We start from the raw sequence: 24783 nt of genomic DNA on the forward strand, positions 1-24783 counted from the left end.
TTAGACATGTCATGATTTGCATATTCCCTCCCATTATCATAACGTAAGTGTTTAATTGATTATATATGAAGAATTTGACAAATAAGGTAAAAACTTCAAATTTTTCTTTCATGAGAAAAATCCATGTAACATGGGTACAATCATTTATAAACGTGACAAACCATTTAACACTACATATACTAGAGTTTGATGCAGGCCCCTAATGTCAAAATGAACCAAATCAAAAGGATGAACTTGGCACAATGGTGCTTTGCAATTTCACATACATCACATTTAAATGATTAAAAAAACTCTTTAGAAAATAAGGAAGGGAACATAGATTTTAGAAACAAAAAAGTATGAAGTCCTAGATGATGGTGGAGAAGCCAAATTTGAAAGGAGTCAAAGGTAGTGCAAGATTGTATGCAAGAGGTAGTCATTTGTCTTCTAATACTATTATGATTCTCTAGAAATCTGTAACAGCTGATTTCATTCTAATAGTGGTCTTGGATTCCCTTAAGTATATAATGATTTGTGTTGTCCCAAATTTGGAAATTAGAGTTATCTTGATATATGGCCTCTCCTTCAATATGATTGAGTCTACTTGTACCCTTTAACGTGCATTTGGTAAATTGAGCCCATTGGAGATAATTATGACCATTAAGACAGTTGTCATCAGGCAAGTATGGAAGATTAAGTTTGACGACGGTAGTGGCAACAACAGCTGCGAAGGCAGCAGTGACGCAACAATGACAATTCCAGTGACAACTCTGCCGGTGACAGCTCCAGCAAAAGCTGTAGAGGTAGTTTGGCAGTAGTGCGACTCTGGCAAATGGCAGATGATGATGGCTTATGAGAGCAGCAACGGCAGTGTACTAAGACATTAATGGGTGCACTTATGTAATCAAAATCGTAATGAAGAAATGTGGAAGCAGGATTCCCAAAATCAAGACCTCTGATATCAACGTGAAAGGATTAATGTGAAAGAAAGAAGATTCTTATTCAATTGATCGATTTGAAAAAATACATCATCCTCTACAAATAGAGAACTCCAATCCTGAAGTAATGATTACAAAGAGATCTCTATTACCTCTCAAACAACTTCTTTTAGTATACTTAATAATATCCTACTAACAACACACAATATTTAAACCCAAGAGATGTGACGTGGTTGGCCCCCACGTGTGAAAATGAATGACAAAATAGAGTTAAATCTTTCATTTCGCTTAGAAAAAAGATCTAACATGTTTCTCTAATCGACAGAATTCACTCTAGGACTTGAAGTTTGCTAAGTGAAGGAACTATTTGTTTTAATTTTGGCCAATGTGGATGACCAAGCAATCATGCAAAAATTGTATAGAAAACAACTTTTATATAGTTGCTCAGAGAAAAGTAATATAACTTGGGAAAAAAGAATTTGATAAATACTTTTAAAAATCTGAAATAGAAGACCACAACCCCAAAAATAGATGTTGTGTGCTATATTAATTGAACAGGATGGATTCCTGAACAGTAATTCTTGGAGAAACCAATCATAAATCTTGCGTATTTTCTGCTACTTCATTAGGGTTTTTGAATAGTAAGATTTTTGAGCTGGTTTTTGTTTGCCTGTCTTTTCATTCACTCACTTCCTTTATTACTGCTTGCTTTTAGGAGCGTGAAGAAAGAAAGAGACGGTTGAAGAGAGAACGACCAGATGACAGACCTGTACAGGTGTCACAGTCACCAGGATATGATCAGCTATTTCCTTCTAAGAACCTTAAATCGTATGATAAAAGCAAGCTTCCTCCAGGTAAGAGTTTCTTTTCAAGCAGCACTTGCTGCCTTGCATTTGGTAACTACTGATGCTAAATTTTGACATTTCTTAATATATTTTATCCTTATGACATTTTTTTTTCTGTGGGTTATCATGAATGGTAAGTGTTGACTAAAGAGGCTATGATGCTGCTATGGCAGAAAGTGGTGGTGGAGAAAGGCCACAGACTGCCATTTTATTATGATGGTGGCGTGGCAGGTTCTTGTGGGCTATGGTGGTCAGGGAGTGTTGATGGTGTCTGCTATGGCTGTGGTGGAGTACCTTCTGAAAATGCAAGAGGGAAGGGGCTTGGTCATGTGACCTGACCTACGTAAAAGGGAAAAGAAAATGTTTGGGTTGGGTGACCCAATCTGAATTTTGGCCCTAAACATTTCGAAAACCATGAAAGAGAAAAGAGGGTGGGTCACCAACCAAAACCCAACTCGTTACACTTTAATAAAGAGTACATTTGATCAGCACACCCTAATAAAAGAAAACAACGTGCTTGATTTATGAGACAACATATGAATGAACCTGCACCTGCTCCTACAAAATGCACCAGCACTGCACAAGCACTGATTTGACCTGCACTGCAATCAGCAACAATGAGTTTGTGACCAAAGCCAGCACCACTCTCTGACTGTTCCACCCAACCACCATGGCTGCTGATCGTTTTGTCATTATTTGAAGTCTTCAACTTGGTGTTTTGATATCATTTTATTGTTATTTGAAATCTAAAACTTCTTGTTATTGCTAGTTTTATGTATTTTTCTTTTGCTTTGTAATTTTTTATATTAATATTAATATATGTGCAATGCTAATAATCCTCCTTCTAATATTAAATGAGACAGTGATGTGATTGATTTGTTGAAAATATAAAATGCATTCAATACTTACCATATAAAGGAAATAGGATGATTTGTAGATAGTAAAACTTGATTATTCTTTTATACATATACATTCTATTTTGGTCATATGCTCCAATGGTATATTTGTGTGGTGATTTTTGGTTGGAAGACATAATCTGCCCTTAGTAGCACTCTGTATTCAGTTTTATAAACGTTGTTAATGGGGAATAAATTTGGCCAAGTATTTAATTATAAGTTTTTGTTTATATGGGGGGGCTTTGGATTGAATGGTCCAATTCAGAACATTTTTTTATTTATAAAACGCAATGGACACATTTTTATTTGCTTCAGTCCCAAATTACAATTGTTTTACATGTACATGAAAGACTTATTCTTTACATGCAGGGTGGTTGGATTGTCCTTCATTTGGCCAGGAAATTTATGGCATGATACCTTCCAAGGTTCCACTTGGTGAATCTTTCCGTGATTGCATTCTTCCTGGTAAAAGATATTCATTTAAGCAAGTGATACATCAACAGAGAGTTTTAGGGAGAAAAGTAAGTAGAATTTTTAAGAAAAATCTAACACTTCATTTAGATTTTTGTTTCTCTGTTTTTTGTTCTTCTATGTCACTGAATTTTCTTCTATTTTGATATCTTTTTTGTTTACCAATTTCAATCTCTGCTTCTTGTCTTTATCAAAACAATTTAGAGAGTTAATGTTCTATTTCATGCATAAAGTTTACTGTTTATTTTCCCATTTTGTTCTCATGGTTTTTTGCAGCTTGGCCTGGTGATTGATTTGACAAATACCTCTCGATACTATCCTGTGTCTGATTTAAAAAAAGAGGGCATCAAGCATGTTAAGGTTTGCCGTAGCCTAATTTTAGTCACCATCTCAAGATTTGATAATTTTGTCTTTGAAACTGTGGTGCAATATTCTTGTGCTTACATTTGAAGATCATTATTGTGGTTTAGATTCAATGCAAGGGGCGTGATTCTGTACCTGATAATTTAGCTGTGAACCAGTTCGTCTATGAGGTCTTGTTCTTTCCATATTATATTTTGTTCTATTCCATAATTATTTAATAGAGTTATTTTAGCCTTTATTTTTCTTTGGATTGATTTGGAATGTAGTTTAGTTGTTTAGCTCTAGGAAATGGGAACATCTTTATTATCTCTGCAATATGCTCCGAAAATATACTTCCAAAACTATTTAGCATGTATTTGAATATCATCTTTCCTTTAAATAAAGTTTTGTAAGAAGTTTTTCTGTAGAATCTTTGTATCACTTGAACTTCTATTTTTGTTTTCTGTATCACGGAATCGAAATATCATCTCACCTTTGCAATTGTTTATTTATTTGATAAACTATGTTTTGCCTTGTGCTTCTCTTTTCTCTACCTGGTACCAGAGCTCTTCTGAAACTTACATACAAATCTGAGAATGCATTGTCCTTTTTGAGGAAAAGTTTTATACTTTCTCCTGTTTCATTGGGGAGCAATATTTTGCTTTCTTCCTTTTTTATAGAAGACATTCACTATGAAATTAGAAAACACATTAAATGAGTTCAGAGGATAAGAGGTCGTCCTAAGAGAAAAAAAGGTAACAAACAACAGATATCAAGGAAAACATCAATGAAAGAAAACTACCCAGTCTCTTTTCTATAAGAGAAATTCTTTTAAATAGTGCATGCAACCAGTGGAAGTTATCCATCTCTTCATACCTAGTGATTTTAACAATGCGATTATTTACATTTCCAGGTTACACAATTTATGTTACGTCAAAAACAAAAGACCTATATACTTGTTCATTGTACACATGGGCATAATCGTACAGGGTACATGATCATTCACTATCTAATGCGTGCCATGTCTATGTCTGTTACTCAGGTCAGTTATGGAGGTGTTACCTTAAATCTGGTTTTCCTCCTCCCTCCTCATACTCTCTCTGTTCAAAATGCTGCTTAAGTTAATAAATATACTTGATTTGTCCTTTTTGTAGGCAATAAAAACATTTTCTGAAGCTCGTCCTCCTGGAATCTACAAGCCTGATTATATTGATGCATTGTACACATTTTATCATGAGAAAAAGCCTGAAATGGTAGTTTGTCCTCCCACTCCTGAGTGGAAGAGGTCTTCAGAATTTGATCTCAATGGTGAAGCTGTTCCAGATGATGATGATGACGGAGTACCAGGTCCTGATTTGCAGGTATGGATAATTCACAGAATGAGTTTTGATGCTATTGAGCTGTTTAATTGCTTTGCTTCCATTCTTCTAAAGTAAAGGCTTCACAAAGTGCAATATAACTAATAATTTTATTTTGTAAGACTTTTGGTATGTTTAGATCTATTTCAAATTTAAATTTAAATTGTCTAAATTGATGAACAATATCTAAACTGATACATTTGATGTGATTTTTCATTGTGTCTGAATACTATAATTTGATATAAATTATGATTCATGATCATAAAATTAGCTTGGCGATTCATGATTTCATAACCTTGGTTTGTGCTAAAATTATGATCGGTACTGTATTGTACAGCTTTCATAAAGCTGTTTTTGGATGTATGTACCTAGCCTAAGTGTTATAGGGTATACCTTTTCCTTGTAATGTACACTTCTCTATTTCATATATATAAAATATACAATAGCTGACCATGCAACTCACTGATTTTTTATCACATCAAAATGGAAGTATTTGATTCATATATTAATTCTTGATATGCAATACTCTGTTTCTTTTGTTATTGATAGATCTTCTGGGAAATATAAATATGGGACATAAGAGGAGTCTGGGTTATAACAGCCTGCTCTATGTGGCAAGGAGGGTATGAATATAGGAAATAGTTAGGGATTGAGTATGTAGATGAGATAGTTTTATGGTTACTTTTTCCTGTCTCTATTTTAGTGTCTGTAAAAGGAGCTGTCTCACCAACCTCTGGCTAAGGATCAGTTCTGTCTACTCAGGGACAAACTCAGGGTTCTCAGCTCCTGACACCTTTTGACCCTGAGGGTGTACGGGACTGATTGATGACATGTAGTTTTATGATTTAGATCCTTTTGTCTGTTGTGTTGTATTAATTGTTACCAGCTCACCAGTGCTAGTACATTCCAGCTGTTTCTTCTGTTGTAAGATTCTTTTGCATGTAGCAGTAAAATATAAATATTGATCTGAGTTCAGAGAAACTCAACTTAATAACAAAATCACATTTTATCATCTTCTCTCTAATTCTCTGAATATTAGAATTCTTCTGGTAGTAGCCAAGATTGGGGTGAGTGCAAGTTATTGAGTTAGTTATTAGGTCTTTGGACTGGATGGGATAGATCCCTGAAGTTCTTCCCTGGGTGATTGTAATTGAGATTTATCCCTAGCTGTCTATAATAAAATATCTAATTCCAATTATATTGGAGAATTAATGAATACAGAATAATTATGGGCTGGATTTCATGTTATGTCATTTGTTTCTTTCCACACCGTCAACAATATTCACGTAGAGCTATTGGATTTGGTTATTTAGTTTGCTTTAAACTTTGATATTTCTTTGTTCTCTCAGGAGAACCATGAGACAGACACACGAATGACAAATGATGATGTTTTAGGAGACGAGATTCCTTCTGATCAGCAAGATGCACTGCGTCAATTCTGTTATCAAACGCTTAAATTGGCTGTTGGGGTAAGCATTTTACATGGTTGTTGTTAAAACACTAAGACATTTTATTCATATATGAAAAATGTAAGTTACTAGGTTATGGTATTCTATATATATATATATATATATAGAATACCATGACAGAACACAATTACACAATATAACCCACTTCTCAAGTTGGGTACACACACAAACAACATCAAACAACAACATAAACATAATACATTTTAACACTCCCCCTCAAGCTGGAGCATATAAATCATATGCACCAAGCTTGGAACATATAAACTGAATCCTAGGCCCTCTTAAAGACTTAGTAAAAATATCTGCAAATTGTTCATTAGAATTGACAAATTCTGTAATGAGATCCTTGGACAATAACTTCTCTCTGATGAAATGACAATCAATTTCTATATGTTTTGTTCTCTCATGGAACACTGGATTGGAGGCAATGTGAAGAGCTGCTTGGTTATCACAATACAACTTCATAGGCTTGTTTTCACAGAATTTTAATTCTTGAAGGAGTTGTTTGATCCATATAAGTTCACATGTAGCTATGGCCATAGATCGGTATTCAGCTTCTGCACTAGATCGAGCAACAACACTTTGTTTCTTGCTTTTCCATGATACAAGGTTCCCTCCAAGGAGTACACAATATCCTGTAGTAGATCTTCGATCATTCGGACAACCAGCCCAATCTGCATCACAATATCCTTCTAACTCAGTACTTCCCTTGTTCTCATACAATAGTCCATGACCTGGATTCCCTTTTACATATCTAAGGATGCGGACCACGGCATTCCAATGATCAATATGAGGATTTTGCATAAATTGGCTCACAACTCCCACTGGATAAGAAAGATCAGGTCTTGTTATGGTGAGATATATCAGTTTTCCAACCAACCTTCTGTATCTTTCTGGATCTGAGAAAGGTTCACCATGGTCTTTCATTAACTTTTTATTTGAGTCCATAGGACTATCAATGGGCTTGCAATCTGTCAGACCTGTTTCCTCCAAAATATCCAGGGCATATTTTCTTTGTGAAACGATGACTCCTTCTTTTGATTGTGCCACTTCAATACCAAGGAAATATTTCAACGGACCTAAGTCTTTGGTTTGGAAGTGGTTGAACAAATGATCCTTTAATTGAGCAATTCTTGCAACATCATTTCCTGTAATTACAATATCATCAACATAAACCATTAGATAAACACATTTATCAGGAGTAGAATGCCCATAAAACACTGAATGATCTGCTTCACATCGTTTTAATCCGAATTGTTGCACAACATGGCTAAATTTACCAAACCAAGCTCGAGGTGATTGTTTCAAACCGTAGAGTGAACGACGTAATTTACAAACTAACTTAGACTCCCCCTGAGCAACACAACTAAATCCAGGAGGTTGCTCCATGTATATCTCCTCTTCCAGATCACCATGAAGAAAGGCAATTTTAATATCCAATTGGTGAAGTGGCCATTGTCTAATGGCAGCCATGGCAAGAAATAGACGAACACTACTGATTTTGGCCACCGGAGAAAAAGTATCACAATAGTCGAGACCATAAACCTGAGTATATCCCTTTGCGACTAGACGAGCTTTAAGACGATCAATGGCACCAGTAGGACCAACTTTAATAGCATATACCCATCTGCATCCCACGGGTTTCTTATCAGGAGGAAGAGGTACAAGGTCCCAAGTGCCACTTTTGTCAAGTGTCTGCATTTCATCAATCATGGCTTGTCGCCATCCAGGGTGATCAAGTGCCTCACGAACATTATTAGGAACTTTGATGTTAGAAAGGGAGGAAACAAAGGAGAAATATGTAGGAGACAGACGATGGTAACTTAAAAAATTATAAACAGGATAAGGATTTCGAGTAGATCGAATACCTTTTCGAAGAGCAATAGGCCAAGCCTGATTTGAGTCAAGAGAGGACGAAGAGGATGAAGGATCCATGGTCTGAGAATCTGATGGAGAAGGAGCTGAGTCTCGAGGATCTTCAGGCACGGAGGAAGGTGGTTCAACAATATCTTGTGCATTCTGAGTTTGAGCTGAAGATGGAGAAGCGGGAATGACCAAGGGATCACATAATGGTATAGGAAGCATCTCTTCAACAGATGAAGGATACTCCTTGGAAGACAAGAAGAAGGGTGTATCCTCAAAAAAGGTGACATCAGAAGACATATAATACCTTCTTGTGGAGGGAGAATAACATCTATATCCTTTCTGAATGCGAGAATATCCCAAAAAGACACATTTAATAGACTTGGGAGAAAGTTTATCAAGACCAGGAGAAACATTATGGACAAAACATGTACACCCAAATACACGTGGGGGAATATGATATAGGGCGTCATTTGGAAAAATAACAGAATAAGGAACTTTATTCTCAAGAGAGGAAGACGGCATCCTATTGATTTGAAAACAGGCAGTGAGGATTGCATCCCCCAATGATGAACAGGAACATTAGTATTTAACATCAGAGAACGTGCTGTTTCATTAAGATGTCTATTCTTTCTCTCAGCTATGCCATTTTGTTGTGGAGTGTGAGGACATGTTGACTGATGTAAAATTCCTTTGGAAGATAAAAATGAAGAAAATGCAGCAGAAAAATATTCCTTAGCATTATCACTTCTGAGAATTTTAATTGTCTTTCCAAATTGATTTTGAATTTCATTAACAAAGGACATAAAAATGGCTAAAAGTTCAGATCTCTCTTTCATAAGATAAACCCACGTACATCGAGAAAATTCATCAATGAAGGTTACAAAATAGTTAAAACCAAAGGAAGTAACCCGACTCGGTCCCCAAATATCAGAGTGAATGGTAGAAAAAATAGACTTACATCGTGTCTCAGATTTCTTTGGATAAGAAGATCTAACATGTTTTCCTAACTGACAAGACTCACAATCTAAGACAGGAATGTGTTTAAGACTTGGAACCATCAACTTCAGCTTAGACAAATTTGGGTGACCCAAACGATCATGTAAAATTTTAGGAGATGAAGTTGAAATGCAAGAAACAAGAGAGGTAGGTTTTAGGAAATACAATCCTCCTGACTCATATCCTTCTCCAATTCGACGACCCGTACCATGTTCCTGTATGACAAAGGAAGTAGCAGTAAATGTTATAGAACAATTTAATGAACGTGTCAATTGACTCACGGATATTAAGTTATAAGGACAATGAGGAATATACAAAACAAAATTTAAGTTCAGTGAGGGAGATAAAGACACTTTGCCGATTCCTTGAGATGTCAATTTGGATCCATTGGCAATAGTAACTAACTGAGGAACTTTTTGAGAGGTAATGGAGGAAAACAAACGAGTGTTACCAGACAAATGATTTGAGGCACCTGAATCAAGAATCCATGAACCTTGACATTCCGCAGATTGTGAGATACGTGCACTTGACATACTTGGCACTAAAGGAAACTGACAATGGCCAGTGGATTTCTCAAACTTGTATCTCAAAAATTCTTGATACTCTTCATTTGAACATTGCACATACCCACTTCGACTACTATGGCATCCTCCATTAGCTCCGTTCCTTGAAGTGGCAGATAAGGAGAAATTAGTTTTAGTAGACGATGTCATTCTAGATTTGTGAGTAGGATCCAAAAAGAAACAAGGTCTTATGACTATGGGATATCAGAATCCCTCTTCAACCATACTAAGAAATGAAGCTCTCCAATGTGAAATTTAAGAGAGAAAACCCTAGGTGCAAACAACAACTACCAAACCAGCGAAGCAAGGGGCCAAAACACGCTGAGGAAGCTACGAAAAACTGTCTGCAATGGCACAGTGTCGACCCAGTACAGAGAAGGCTGCGCGTGAGGAACACGCACCGGAGAGTCGCCGGAAACAGGCGGCGCGTGAGGACCACGCGCCGGGAACTTGCTGGAGATAGGTGGCGCGTGGCGGCGCGTGAAGAGGAGTCTGCTCTTGACTCCGACGATGTTGGCCGTCGCTCGAGAAGACGGTCCAGATCCGCTGGTCACCGGTCAAAACCGTGACGGTGGCCAGACGGTGGCCGGCGTAGATCGGAGAGAAGCTGCGCGTGGAGGAGCGTGTGGAGGTTTCTGAGGAAGCGGCCACCAGGGTTGAGTCGCGCTTCTCTAGGCGAACCTAACCCTCAACTTTGCCTGACAAACGGCGGCGGTGGACGGCGGCGGAAAGCAATGACACACTGGGTCTGGCTCTTGATACCATGTTAAAACACTAAGACATTTTATTCATATATGAAAAATGTAAGTTACAAGGTTATGGTATTCTATATATATATATATATAGAATACCATGACAGAACACAATTACACAATATAACCCACTTCTCAAGTTGGGTACACACACAAACAACATCAAACAACAACATAAACATAATACATTTTAACAGTTGTCTTTCATGCACTTTGTATTGCATACATTTGAGGACTTTTAAAATAAAAAAACGTTTTAGTATTAACTTCATTGTGTCTTTCTTCAATCATGTTATAATAAATCATCTTTAATAGGATTTATTGTTACGTGGTGTGTTTTGTGCTGGACCTAGTTCTTAGGAGCATGTTTTGTTCTAGATCTAGTTCCTAAGAACATCTTCTAGAATTCTCTTCCTTTCTCTCTCATTCATTATATCTGTTATACCTCAAACTACTATAAATATGAAAACCTAAGAGAGGGGAATACAAGTTCTCTCAATTACTCTGAAATAAAATCTTTTATTTAGCTTAACTTGTTAACAGAGCGGGTTGATACCACCCTGCTGGTCTTAGCCTTTTCCAATGCTATTTTGCTGCTGTCCACCGTCCATAATTGCAGGCTGCCATTAGCCACCATCTACTGCTGGCCACCATCATAGTTTTCCTAGGGTCCATCGAATTTGGATTGTCTCCTTGAGTGACGACTAATCCTGCCGGACTCAGAGCTAGTTTGTGCTCCATGTGCCACCAAACACACAACTTCTTCTCGTCATCAGTGAGTGTGTGTGTGATAGGATCTAATATGAGAGGTTATAATATGTAATAAATGCAGGGGAGAGAAAACAATTTAAGAATTAATTGCGTTGGGTAGTTAGAAGTGGGTTGCCTCTATAAGAAGGCAAGGGGGTCTGGTAGAGAGGAGAGTTTTTGAATATTCTTTTGTAACGTCTGGACTTTGGCCAGAAGAGGGGGATTAGGCTTCTGTTAAGGCTAAGAGGGGGATTAGGCCTCCAATAGCGCTGTCTGTGTATTTTTTTTCAGTATCAATAACAGAAACCCATTCTTTCATTGTTCTTTTACTGACTGTGAGCATTGATAGTTAGGTTTCATACCCAGGAACTTAACAAATTGGTCCGACCTGCCGGATCCAAATTGGGGGAAAAATGGAGGGCATAGTCGATGGAAGATTGAATGTAATGGAGGGTCAGATAGAAGCGGTGGAAATCGCGACAGATGGAATGCAGGACGAGATAGCGGCGTTGTGCCAAGATTCGGTGGTGATTAGGAAAGATTTACGAGAAGTCATGTGAATCTTGGGAGGAAGGACTCGCGACCAGGAAGGTCTATCGGACGGAAGTCAGGCGTCCATCAACGAACATCGGAGGGTGAGGCGGGAAGACGAAGAAGGAGGAAGGGAAGTCGAACGTACTGAGGGGCAAAACAGTGGGCGGAAATGGGTGGAGTTGCTCGTCTTTGAGGGGATCGATCCGCTGAACTGGATCAATCGCGCAGAGAAATTCTTCGAGTTACAAGGGGTATCGGAGGACGATTAGCATACATAAGTATGGAGGGTAGCGCGGGGTACTGGTTCCGATTCTAGAGGAAGAAGGCCAATAACCGTTCTTGGGCAGGATTGAAGGATGCGTTGGTGGTAAGCTTTGGAACCATTGTTGAGCGTTTAGCGGCATCGAAACAGACGGGGACAATGGACGAGTATGTACAATACTTAAAGATATTGGCGGGTCGAACGAGGAGGGTGCCAGACGAGCAGCTGTTAGGATATTTTCTTGCGGGATTGCAAGAGGACATTCAGAATCAAGTCTGACTGCATAACTCGCAGGAATTTATTTTGGCGATGCATATCGCAAGGGATGTTGAGGAGTTCCAGGGAGGCGCAAAGGTGGGGAACGGGGGTGGGATTGAAGACCAGTCGTCTTGGGGATGAACGAGGGGAGAGGTGACATTGTCCGAAGCCAATCGCTATGAACCAGGCCGATCGAGAGTTGCTGAGCGGTCTGAGGCCAATCACTATAACCCAGGCCGATTGGGAGTCGCCGAACGGTCCGAAGCCAATCACCCAGGCAGATCGAGAGTCGTCGAGTGGTCCGAGGCGAATCACCCAGGCAGATCGGGAGTCGCTGAGCAGTCCGAGGCCAATCACCCAGGCAAATTGGGAGCCGCCGAGTGTGTGGGGTCAGTATTGAACACCCGGAATCTGCCGGATCCAAACAGGAGAGGACAGGGATCCGAACAGGAGAGGACTTCTAGATTCGCACGGAAGAGGAGTGCTGGACCCGAACCGGAGAGAACCACCAAATCCGAATGTGAGAGGAATGCCGAAACGGAACGGTCTTACAGTTATAGTCAAAGGCCGAACGGTTTTACAGTCATTGGCCGAACGGTCTTAGAATTAGAATGAAGGTTGGGGAGGGAAAGGTGGATGGAAGAATCAATGCCCGGGAGAGAAGGATGGATTCTGTGAAGAGGTGGACCTGCAAACGAAAAAAGGGCCTTACCGTTCTTGATACACCCGCAGAGGGGAGAGAGCTGTTTGAAGGATTGAAAGACATCGAAGACCATTTCCTCAAGGCTTATGATTCTGGAAAAGAGGTGACCAGAATGCTGGAAGCTAATAAAATCCAAGAATGGAAGTCATTGGAGGAGGAATTGCCACCACCCAAACCTCCAGACCTGAATTGGAGGGCAGTTGCCAGAGGGTTCCCTTCATATGATTACATGATGATGAAGAGGAGCTAGGAGATCAAATTTCACGATTCCAACCTTGAGGACAAGGTTGTTCTGCAACAGGGTGTAATGATAGGATCTAATGAGAGGTTATAATAGGTAATAGATGCAGGGGAGAGAAAACAATTTAGGAATTGATTGTGTTGGGTAGTTAGAAGGGGGTTGCCTTTATAAGAAGGCAAGGGGTTCTGGTAGAGAGGAGAGTTTTTGAATATTCTTTTTGTAACATCTGGACTTTGGCCAAAAGAGGGGGATTAAGCCTTCATTAGGGCTAAGAGGGGGATTGGGCCTCCATTAGTGCTATCTGTGTACTTTCTTTCAGTATCAATAACAGAAACCCATTCTTTCATTGTTCTTTTGCTGACTGTGAGCATTGATAGTTAGGTTTCATACCCAGGAACCTAACAGTGTGTCACACATGCTGCCTTCTGGTGGTCGGAGTCTTCTTGGACTGCCACGGTCTCACCCGCTAGATATTGCCTTAGCCAGTTTCTACCTTCTATTCTTTGTTTTGAGAGCATTTAGTATCTTCTAGTGTTAATCATGGTTTCTCTCACTTAAAACCCTAGGTTTCTCTCTCTTGAAACCCTAGGTTTTCCTGTTGCATTTTTGGACTATATCTCTGTCTCTACTTAACAATCAGAGTTTACTAATAGACAGAATAATCAAAAATATGAAGTGTGAAAAGTGGAGTGGTGAAAATTCACTATTATGATAAATTAGAAAACTTAGAAGGTTAAGGACCCTCTGCCCAGAGCCACTCCTGAGAAGAATCGTAATAATTCTTCTCCTCCCACTCCACCGAAAACTAAACGTGTCCCCCCTCACATCCTACACTTGAGAATATATAACAATCCATACTCTTTCTCTCTCTCTTCTAACTAACACATTTCAGTCACAAAGCCACGTTACCCTTTTCTCTCCTCTTATAAACTCTGCCCCACCTATTTTTATTATTTCCTCCTCCTTGGATCAAGGGTTCATTGATTTCCCTAACACCTGGGTACGTATCAGTTTCTCTCTCTTGAAACCCTAGGTTTTCGTGTTGCATTTTTGGACTGTATCTCTGTCTCTACTTAAAACTACTTAGAATGTGAATTATGTCAATAAGAATCTACTAAGATTTTGCATGATTGCTTAGGTCATCCAAATTTATCAAAATTAAATGATGGTTCTTGAACTTAGCAAACTTCAATCATTTAAATGTAAATTATGCCAATTAGGAAAACATGTTCGGTCTTCTTTTCCAAAAAGAAGTAAAACAAGGTGCAACACTATCGTTTCTATAATTCATTATGACATCTGGGGTCTTAGTCATGTCACATCCTTTTGGTTTCATTACTTTGTCACTTTCATTAGTGAGTATTCTCGTTATACTTCGGTTTACTTAACGAAAGATAGGTTTGAATTGTTGAATATTTTTGAATCTTTCCTTAATGAATTCAAAAGCCAATTTGGCCAAATAATCAAGATCTTAAGGAGTGATAATGCCAAAGAATATTTTTCTTCCTGTTTTTCTACTCTTTGTTCATGATATGTCTCTAGGTTTGGAAAAACTCTCTACCCGGGCTAGCAAAGTGGCTTCTTCTAATATTCTCATCCTCTAAAAGGATATCGAAGTTATTTCACTAACACTATGATAGGTTTCTTTAGTAAAGAAATCAATCTCTCTTGAAAAGAAACACTCACACACACCCAAATTACTGGAAACACCCTGTTTATTATTCTTGTAGCCAGAGAATACAATGTACACCTCCAACACTCACAAGGGAGCACTCTCCCTCCACAGGATACAAAGGTCCTGTCTATACAAATGAATTAACCAAAAGCTACCCTCACACAACACCTCCCGCCTTCTTATAAAGGCCCCCCAACCAACTAACCAACTAACTACTAATTCCTAATTTGTTTCCTTCTGTCCTGCACCGATATATCTTATCACATTATATCCTATTATTACACCCTGTTGCACCCTGTTGCAGAACAACCTTGTCCTCAAGGTTGGAATAGTTAAGCTTAATCTCGTGGCTCATCTTCATCAACATGTTATCATATGAAGAGAACCCACTGGCTACTGCCTTTCAATTCAAGTCTGAAGGCTTGGGTGGTTGTCAATATGAGAGAATTATTGACTCCTTCTGTTCCCTTAGTAAGAATTGCTTCTTTACCAAGATTCCCATGGACCATATGACTGTTTTATACTGCTTTCTGACCTAGTGTCCTCTTACATTGTAAAGCACATTTATCGCAGTTCGCTCTGAATTTGTTTGCACTACTTCCATTCCTGAAGTTTCTTTCCTACCATCTTTACCTTCCACCCTTGTGAGTAATACAAGATGGCTAGTTAATAAAGATTCTGCAAGAAACCTGGAAATTCCTTTGTGGCCATTGCTGGAAGCTAGATCTGCAGGTGTTATAACATTAGTAATTTCAGGATATGTATCTGTAACTACCCTAGTGGATGCACCCATGGACACCCAGACCATAGTTGGGTCACTCCTTGGCACCACAGTTTTAACCCCAGGCCTCAACAATTCTTCCCCCTTCTTTGCTGTTTTGACATACACACCACAACCTACCTCACTATCTCCACTAAAAACAACAACTTTTTCAACTTTCAGCAGCAATAACAACAATGTCTCCATCACAGTTTTCGTCTTTGCCTTCCCCTTCACATATATTTTCTTCTCTCCTATCTTGCCCTCTAATTCCTTCAAAGCAATCAACACTCAAAACAACAACTTATGACCCTTACTCCTTGATGTATCAAACCTCTTCAAAGTATCAAACCTTCCTTCCAGCATATTCATTCTTGCATCCATCCTTCCCTCTAGTGCATTCATTCTTGCATCCATCCTTCCCTCTAGCACTTTCATCCTTGCTTCCATCTCGCTCCACACCTTGGGATCCTGCTGATAAGACCAATTTGATAGGTTTCTTTAGTAAAAAAATCAATCTTTCTTGAAAAGAAACACTTGCACACACCTTGTTTAATATTCTTGTAACCAAAGAATACAATGTACACCTCCAACACTCACAAGGGAGCACTCTCCCTCCACAGTCGACAAAGGTCCTGTGTATACAAATGAATTAACTGAAAGCCTACCCTCACACAAGACCTCCCTCCTTCTTATAAAGGCTCCCAAACCAACTAACAACTAATTCCTAATCTACTTCCTTCTGTCTTACCCCTATTATATCCTATCACACTAAAAAATATTACATGTCTACAAGTGTCACCTTTTTTGAAGAAACTCTATTCTTCCCTTCATCTACACAAGATGTAAACTTTATCCAATAGGTCTTATGCCTTTTGTTGAACCCTCTATCTATACATGTCCAAACCCTATTCCATTTTCTTCCAATACTCAGAATTCCTCCCGTCAACCTAGTTTTCCCAAACCATCACCTCTAATTCAAATGTCTAGTAAAATACCACATGATCAGTCATCTTCATCAAGTATCTCACCATCATCTTCTCACACTAACTCTTGATAATGAGGATTCTAGTTGGCCTATTGTCATTCGCAAAGGTATCCTCTCTACTTGCAACCCTCATCCTATTTATAATTTTCCAAGTTATCATCATTTATCTCCTTTGTAGTATTCTTTATTCTCTATCTCTTCTATTACCATTCCTAAGAATGTGAAGGAGACACTTGATCATCTTGGATTGCAACAAGCCATGGTTGTTGAAATGCAGGCCCATGAACAAAATTGTATGTGAAAATTAGTTCCTCTTCCATATGGAAAGAAGACGGTTGGTTGTCGTTGGGTCCATTTCATAAAAGTTGGTCCTAATGGTGAAGTTGATCACCTCAAAGCTTGATTGGTAGCAAAAGGATATACTTAAATCTATGGTCTTGACTACAATGATACCTTTTCTCCCGTGGCCAAAATGACTATTGTTAGACTTTTCTTTGCATTGGCCCTTTCATCATTTAGATACTAAAAATGCATTTTTGCATGGTGATCTAGAAGAGGAGGTCTACATGGAGCAACCATTTGGGTTTGTTGCTTAGGGGGAGTCTATTTTGGTTTATAAGCTGCATTGCTCTTTCTATGGTCTCTAGCAATCTCCTTGTGCTTGGTTTGGAAAGTTTAGCCACATTGTTCAATTCTTTGGGTTGAATCGTAACGTGGCAGATCACTCTGTCTTTTGTCTTTTGTGACATTCAGCTTATGAGGATGTATTGTGATAATTAAGATGTTCTCCACATTGCTTCCAATCTAGTGTTTCATGAGAGAACTAAGCACATTGAAATAGATTGCCAATTTATTTGAGAAAAGTTGTTATCTAAAGAAATTTGCAGAGTTTGTTGGATCGAATGATCAACATGCTGATGTAGTAACAAAATTCTTAAGAGTACCCTGTATTGAATTCATTTGTTCCAAGCATAGTACATATAATTTGTATGTGATAGGTTTGATACAGTTTACAAAAGAAGGAAAAAAGAAGGTAGTTAGTACAGTTGTAATTACATAACTGTAACAGACTATTATAAATAGTCTTATTAGGAGGTGAGCAGGCAGGTTTGGGAGTATTTTGTAAAAGGAAAAGTTAGGAGAGACAGGTCCTCTTGAAAGACCTTGAAAACTGTACATGGTTGTTCCTGTTCTTACCACATTAGTAGAACAGTGCTGTTTGGTTTCTTAATAAACATACAAGAATCTGTCTTGGAGTTCTCTTGTAAAGTCTGGGTACCTATCAGTATGCTCCAGCTTGAGGGGGAGACTTAGAATAAATAACCTTTAATAGGATTTATTTTTAGGTATTGTATACATTGTGCCGGACCTAGTTCCTAAGAGCATGCTTTGTACTAGACCTAGTTCCCAGGAGCATCTCCTAGAATTCTTTCCTCTTCCCTCTCGTTCGTTGTATCTGTTGTGTCTCAAACAACTATAAATATGAAAACCTAAGAGAGGGGAATATAAGCTCTATCAATTACTCTTAAATATAGTCTCTAGTTAATGTTACAATTTGATCCTGTGTTTTTTTTGTCTGTCACACTGGCTTTATTGGTAAGTTGTTGATAAATGCAGTTTATATTACTTGAGTTTTCTCCATTTATTTTTTTACTCATTCCTACTTCATGTACCTCATATGCTTGGGATAACTATTTGAGTGGTTACTGATATGCAGGCTAGGGGACACACACAGTTTCCAGGATCACACCCAGTTTCTCTCAACAGGTTCCTTTTCTTTGAGACACATATCCTTATTTTATATGATACTTTAATCATACATTAAACTTTGGGGCTGCTATTTCTTTTGCTACTATACTTGTATTTCTTGCATTAAACATTATATGTTTGTGCATAGTGCTTTGCATTGTATTGGTAATATGCGTTTTTTGTCCTTTTTTGCTTAAATGTCTAGAAAGATAATTAATGCATGAAATTGAGGATAATATGAAAAATGATTTCCTTAGATTTTGTCCAGTGGCTAATTTTAGTAGGACCTATAATTATCCTCTTGTTTATAGGTTTTAGCCAACAAGTTTACACTCCATCTTTCAATTGCATAAAAATAGGTAATGGATGACTTTAAATGATTTGATATTCCACCAGAAAATTAAAGTTGTCATCTTTATATAACGTTTTCCTTAAATAAGAAGGAATACATTATTTGTATGCTCGTCAAATAAGTCAGATTCTTCATAGGAGGTTTGGATAGTTGACAGAATTATGAACTTATCTCTGAATTTTGGTATCTTATATTTTGTAATTGTAATGGGTGAGAAACTTTTATGCCGTTACTAAAAGATAAGTGTTTTGTTTGCTAGAGTATAAAAATAGGGTCTTGCTAACAAGTGCATTATAATAATTTTTTTTTATTCTTTAATAATGCCAAAGGGGTAAACCCGAAAGAGTAAATATATTTTTGTTGTTGCTGGAATAAGTATTGAATCTGGGTAGAAAATAGTTCTATTGGAAACTACTACCTCTTGTACATAGGTTTCTAATTCAGACTTTTGATCTAATTCTATTATTATAAATATGAGATGATCAGAGAGGTGTATTCAAGCCCTCTAAAATATATTTTCTATATTATTAATGTTAAGTGTTGTTTCAACAGCTAAATCTCTTGCTGAAGCTTTAATTTATTTATGCACTGTTGAAGATTTGTAAATTACTAGTTGTACTGATTTCATGACCCTGTTCCTTATTAATCTGACTACTGTTTCCATGAATTTATTTTGAGTTTGGTTATGTTGCAGGGATAATTTACAATTGTTACGACAACGCTACTATTATGCAACATGGAAAGCAGATGGTACAAGATACATGATGCTAATAACAATGGATGGATGCTACTTAATTGATAGAAGTTTTAATTTTCGAAGGGTTCAAATGAGGTTCCCTTGCAGAAGTACAAATGATGTGCGTGTGCTACTTTATATTTGAAATTTATGATGTGTCTAGTAGTGGATTTAGCTTAATTCATAGATTTTATATCTTTTAGAGCACCTACAAATGAGTTCTGCTATGTCACACTAGATTTAAGAACTTCTGCAACTTTTCACCCGGGTTGAAACCATTTAAGAACATAAAATGGGTCCAACATGTTACATCTTTATACTTTGTGCTAAAATATATTTTACTATCAAGAACTGATTCTTATATAAGAATCAGTCTCACATCATGGCTTCTAACTCAGTCTTCTCCGACAGTTAACCTAAATAACAACTCAGTGTTGTGAGAATCCAGTAAAAAATTACCTATGGATATTCTCTTAATACCATTTTCAACTATAATTTTGGTAATAGCTGAAAGCTATCCAATGATAAGGCTGTAAGCTAGCCCCTAATTGTCTCCTTGATTGGTTGTAATTGTTAGATGTATTTTACTATATGTATATATGTATATCCTATATACAATATGTTCCTTTGTTGAGCTTAACAGTCAAAGATTTCATCATATGACTATCATTTACTTCTACATGGCATCTAGAAACTAGTCAAACTTGTGCTTTCCCTGGGGAACCTTTCTATGATATTTTTCAAAAATCTCAAGTACCATTGCCCATCACAGGTTGTCTCCATCCCATTATACTTGTCGTTTTTCCTTTTCATTTGTGTCAGTTCCTAAAATTGATAGTGATACCGTAGCCCAGTCTACCTAGTGGCAAATCATTCTTAATGAACTCAGTGCTCCTCAAAACAGTGGTACCTGAGATCTTGTTCCTTTGCCACCTAGGAACTTTTTGTTGGTTTTGGGTGGATCCTTACTCTGAGTTGGCTTTGATGATACTTCATTGGCTCAAAGCTTGTTTAGTTGCCAAAGTTCATATTCATATCTTTGGGTTATACTATGGTGATACCTTTAACAAACCTATGGATCCCAATCCCAATCTTAAAAAAGTAGAATTTAAGCATTACTCAATCTCAAAACGAGTTTGTAAGGTGAGGTTTGTATCCTTTTATATACTATAATTTAGTTTCATCTCTAGGTGATATGGGTCCTGTTAGGAACCCAAAATTGTAAAGAGGAAGAAGAATAATATTCTTTATTGTATAGACTGGAAATAACACAAAAATAGGAGAGCACTCTCTCCTCCAAGGATTTCCCCTTCACAAAGCGCTAAAGCTCAATCTACAAAATTATTCAAAAGTCCCCTGCATATCAGGACCCTCCAACTATATAAAGCAAACCTCACTTACCCTAACAACCTAACTAACACTATTTCTTAATATATTTCCTTCTATCATACGCACATTATATCCTAACCTTGTCCTCAAGGTTGGAACAATGAAGCTTGTTCCCATGACTCATCTTCATCAATGTGTTATCATAGGAAGGGAATCCACTGGCTACTGCCCTCCAATTCAAGTCTGGAGGCTTGGGTGGTGGTCGATATGCGAGAATTGTTGACTCCTTTTGTTCCATTAATTATAAGAATTGTTTCTTTTTCAGGATTCCTATGGACCATATGATTATTCTATACTGCTTTTTGACTAGGTGACCACTTACATGGGCCTGGATTTTAACAATTCTCTGACAAATGATCAAGAATTCTTTTCTCTTCTTCCAACCCCGAAACGTTTTTCTGCATTTGTATAGCAGTAGCATTGGCTAAACCCTCTCCTTGTCCAAATTTGTTCATCCTAGAAGCTAAAAAGGAAAGAGCTTGTTGATCTGACCATCCAAATTATTCATCATCATCATCATCATCATCATCATCATCATCATGCTGAGCTAAGTGTTTCCTTTGAATTGACTGCATTATGTATACCTGATGTACTTGATCATCAGCTTGTGTATCATTCTGGACAACATTGAGAGAATCCTTATGGCAGATAACATCTGGTGTATCCACATAAAGTAGAAGTGTCGCAGTTTGCTCTGAAACTGTTTGCACTGCTTCTGCTCCTGAAGTTTCTTTCCTACCATCTTTACATTCCTCCATAATTCAAGATAGCTAGTTAATAAAGATTCTGCAACAAAACTGGAAATTCCTTTGTGGCCATTGCTAAAAGCAAGATCAACAGGTGTTATAATGTCAGGAATTTCAGGGTATGGATCCGTAACTGCTATAGTGGATGCACCTATGGGCAGCGGGACCTCAACTGGGTCACTCCCTGACCCCACTGTTTTAACCCCAGGCCCCCGACAATTCTTATCCCTCCTCATGTGGTTTACTACTCTGTGGATATCTTTTCTCCTTCTCTTCATCATTAGCCAAGGACTCTCCTTCTTCAAGAATTTATTGCCTTGATGTTTTGCAGACTATCTTTCTCAACATCATTACCCGTTTTCCCTCTTTTTTTCCTTTCATGACATATTTCTCACTTCCTTTTGAGTACCTTTCTTGATTCTGGTATTCCAATATCATTTCTTTCAATTCTTGGAAACTTTCTCTGAATTGGACTATGGCTCTACCTCATTCGCTGGTCAATCCTTCCAAGGCATTGACTCTTCCATGCTTCCACGCCTTCTTGATTCGGCAGGTTAGACCAATTTCTTAGGAATCCAAAATTGAATAAAGGAAGAAGAATAATATTCTTTATTGTATAGACTGAAAATAACACAAAAATAGGAGAACACTCTCTCCTCCAAGGGTTTCCCCTTCACAAAGAGATAAAGCTCAATCTATAAAATTATCCAAAAGTCCCCTGCATACCAGGACCCTCCAACTATATAAAGGAAACCTCACTCACCCTAACAACCTAACTAACACTATTTCTTAATCTGTTTCCTTTTATCATACACACATTATAATGTAACAGCCTCTTTAACACACCCTTTCACATTGAGGATTAGACATCTCGAGGATGGGATTAGGGGAATTTGATAGTGGGTGACATGAGACTAACAAATTTGACTATGATAGACTTGAATGGTTCTTAAGCCATTTTAAGAAAGTAGAATTAAGCTTTATGGAACCTCACAAAACCGGCTCGGAAGTAAGATTTGCATTCATTTATATATTATAATTTTGTTTTATCTCTACTTGTGATATCTTCAACAATTAAACTTCTACAAAGTCCAAGGGAGCATCTTTTAGATACTAGGAGGTACAAAAGACTAGTTAGGAGATTGAACTACTTTAGGATCACTCACCTTGACATCTCCTTTGTGGTCATTGTGGTAAGTTAGTTTCTTAATTCTCCATGTGCAAGATATTGGAATGTAGTTATTCACATTCTAAAGTATATTAATGGAGTCCTAAGAAAAGGCTTGTTATATGGACACCATAATCATGTTGGATTCTTAGATACAATTTGGGTAGGCTCTTCCAGTGACACAAGATCCAGGTCTAAATACCGTTTCTTTATTGTTGACAACTTGATTTCTTGAAAAAGAAGCAGAACTTTGTGTCAAGATTTAGAAGAAACATGACATAGAGCTATGACTTTTACCAACTTGTGAACTTATTGGCTCAAAACATTACTTTAAGAACTGAGATTTGGAGATGTTACACAAATGATTCTGATTTGTGATTACCAAGCTGCCCTTCAGATTGCTTGAAATCTAGTATTCTAGAGAGGACCCCAAACATAGTGGGATAAATTGTCATTTCATTTGTGAAAATATTGTATCGGGAGACATTACTACTTAGTTTGTTAACTTCAATGATGATTTGACAAATATCTTCACCTAATAATTGTGGTCTCCAAGAATTACTATATTTGTAACAAGTTTGGTGCATATGATTGTATCAGGAGACATTACTACTTAGTTTGTTAACTTCAATGATCATTTGACAAATATCTTCACCTAATAATTGTGGTCTCCAAGAATTACTATATTTATAACAAGTTTGGTGCATATGATTTATAAGCTCAGGAGTGTTAGATGTATTTTACCATATGGACCTAGGCCTCATCTCTATGTACTGTAATGTCCATTCTATGTATAATAATGTTCCTTTGCTGTGCTTGAGACACAAGGATACCATCATATGACTATATAATTTACTTCTACAGAAATAATTATACTCTAAAGACGAGACCAGTTGGCAATCTATTCATTTGATATATGCATTTATCTTCTGTTCTTCTTTTCCATGCCTCCCCCTCCTTTTTGTAATTGGTTTTCTGTTGTCACATGTCACCACTAGTGCTATCTCCAGGACCAGTAACCCTTACAAGAAAAAAAGGTATTACCGGACCATCTGAAAACTCTACATCTACCTGATTTGAACTTTTCTCTACCTAAACGTTATTTCTTTTCACTGGTGATGTTCTCCTTCATTTGGGATGGATATTTTTCATTCGTCTTTGAAGTTAGTCTTCATTTGTAATCATGCATATGATATGATCTATATAGTTCTACTTGAGTGAGTTTTATATGTAGCAAATAGTGCAATACCTTCACCAATAATAGTTATGATGATTGATGTACAAATTGGCTTGGAGTTGGGGTGTAAGTTAGCTAGCTACCTAATGGCTCATAGTCAACCCCTTTATTAATTGTAGTTATACTTTATCTAAGAGTGTGCTGTGCAACCAGAGATATACTATTTCACTTAAAATATCTTGACATTTAATGATGCATAAACTAATATTTTGTTATCTTTGGGTTCTAAGGGTTTGGGCGAGAAAACCCACCACTACACATTACTTGATGGTGAGATGGTTATTGATACATTGCCAGATTCACAGAAGCAGGAGAGAAGATATCTTATCTATGATATGATGGCAATCAACCAAGTGTCGATAATAGAGGTTTGGTTTATACTTTATATGTAATTGTACAAAATAATATTTGGGGATCTCTTTTTTTGTAAGACTAATATTTGTTCATGCATTGGTGGTAGGAAAATCACTTGCTTGTGGTTGCCATTATCTTTAATTTGTATTGTACTATTGGAAAATACTAAAATTCTTATGTAGTTCTACCCCATTCATAATTTCAATCTTGTACCGTGCAACAGAACTTTTCATTGTAATTTGAGAACTGGCAGATGAATTTAGACCAATGTTTGACTTTATTGTCTCGTTTTGATTTTCTATTGATTTTGATACAACCATTGCTTGTTTTCTTTATGTGTTTCCTTCAGAATAGAATTTGCAGAAATTTTGCTATAATAGCAAAATCAAGGTTGATTGCAATAAAA

At 37.4% G+C, this 24783-nt stretch overlaps 1 protein-coding gene across 4 annotated transcripts in view; it reads left to right on the forward strand.

The window, feature by feature from the left end:
- The window catches only part of LOC108322542 (uncharacterized), a 31608-nt gene that overhangs the window by 3530 nt on the left and 3295 nt on the right, over positions 1-24783 (forward strand). For 3 of the 4 annotated variants that reach the window (XM_017554670.2, XM_052868532.1, XM_017554671.2), the window contains 10 exons: positions 1633-1771; positions 3028-3179; positions 3406-3489; positions 3600-3662; positions 4385-4513; positions 4626-4832; positions 6179-6298; positions 18364-18413; positions 19442-19604; positions 24254-24391. In XM_017554670.2, the coding sequence (XP_017410159.1) occupies positions 1633-1771; positions 3028-3179; positions 3406-3489; positions 3600-3662; positions 4385-4513; positions 4626-4832; positions 6179-6298; positions 18364-18413; positions 19442-19604; positions 24254-24391 (1245 nt within the window). The remainder of the gene's footprint in view (positions 1-1632; positions 1772-3027; positions 3180-3405; positions 3490-3599; positions 3663-4384; positions 4514-4625; positions 4833-6178; positions 6299-18363; positions 18414-19441; positions 19605-24253; positions 24392-24783) is intronic. The other variant, XM_017554673.2, reaches the window with a different exon arrangement.

Source organism: Vigna angularis, chromosome 9, assembly GCF_016808095.1.
Source record: "Vigna angularis cultivar LongXiaoDou No.4 chromosome 9, ASM1680809v1, whole genome shotgun sequence".
NCBI lineage: Eukaryota > Viridiplantae > Streptophyta > Magnoliopsida > Fabales > Fabaceae > Vigna > Vigna angularis.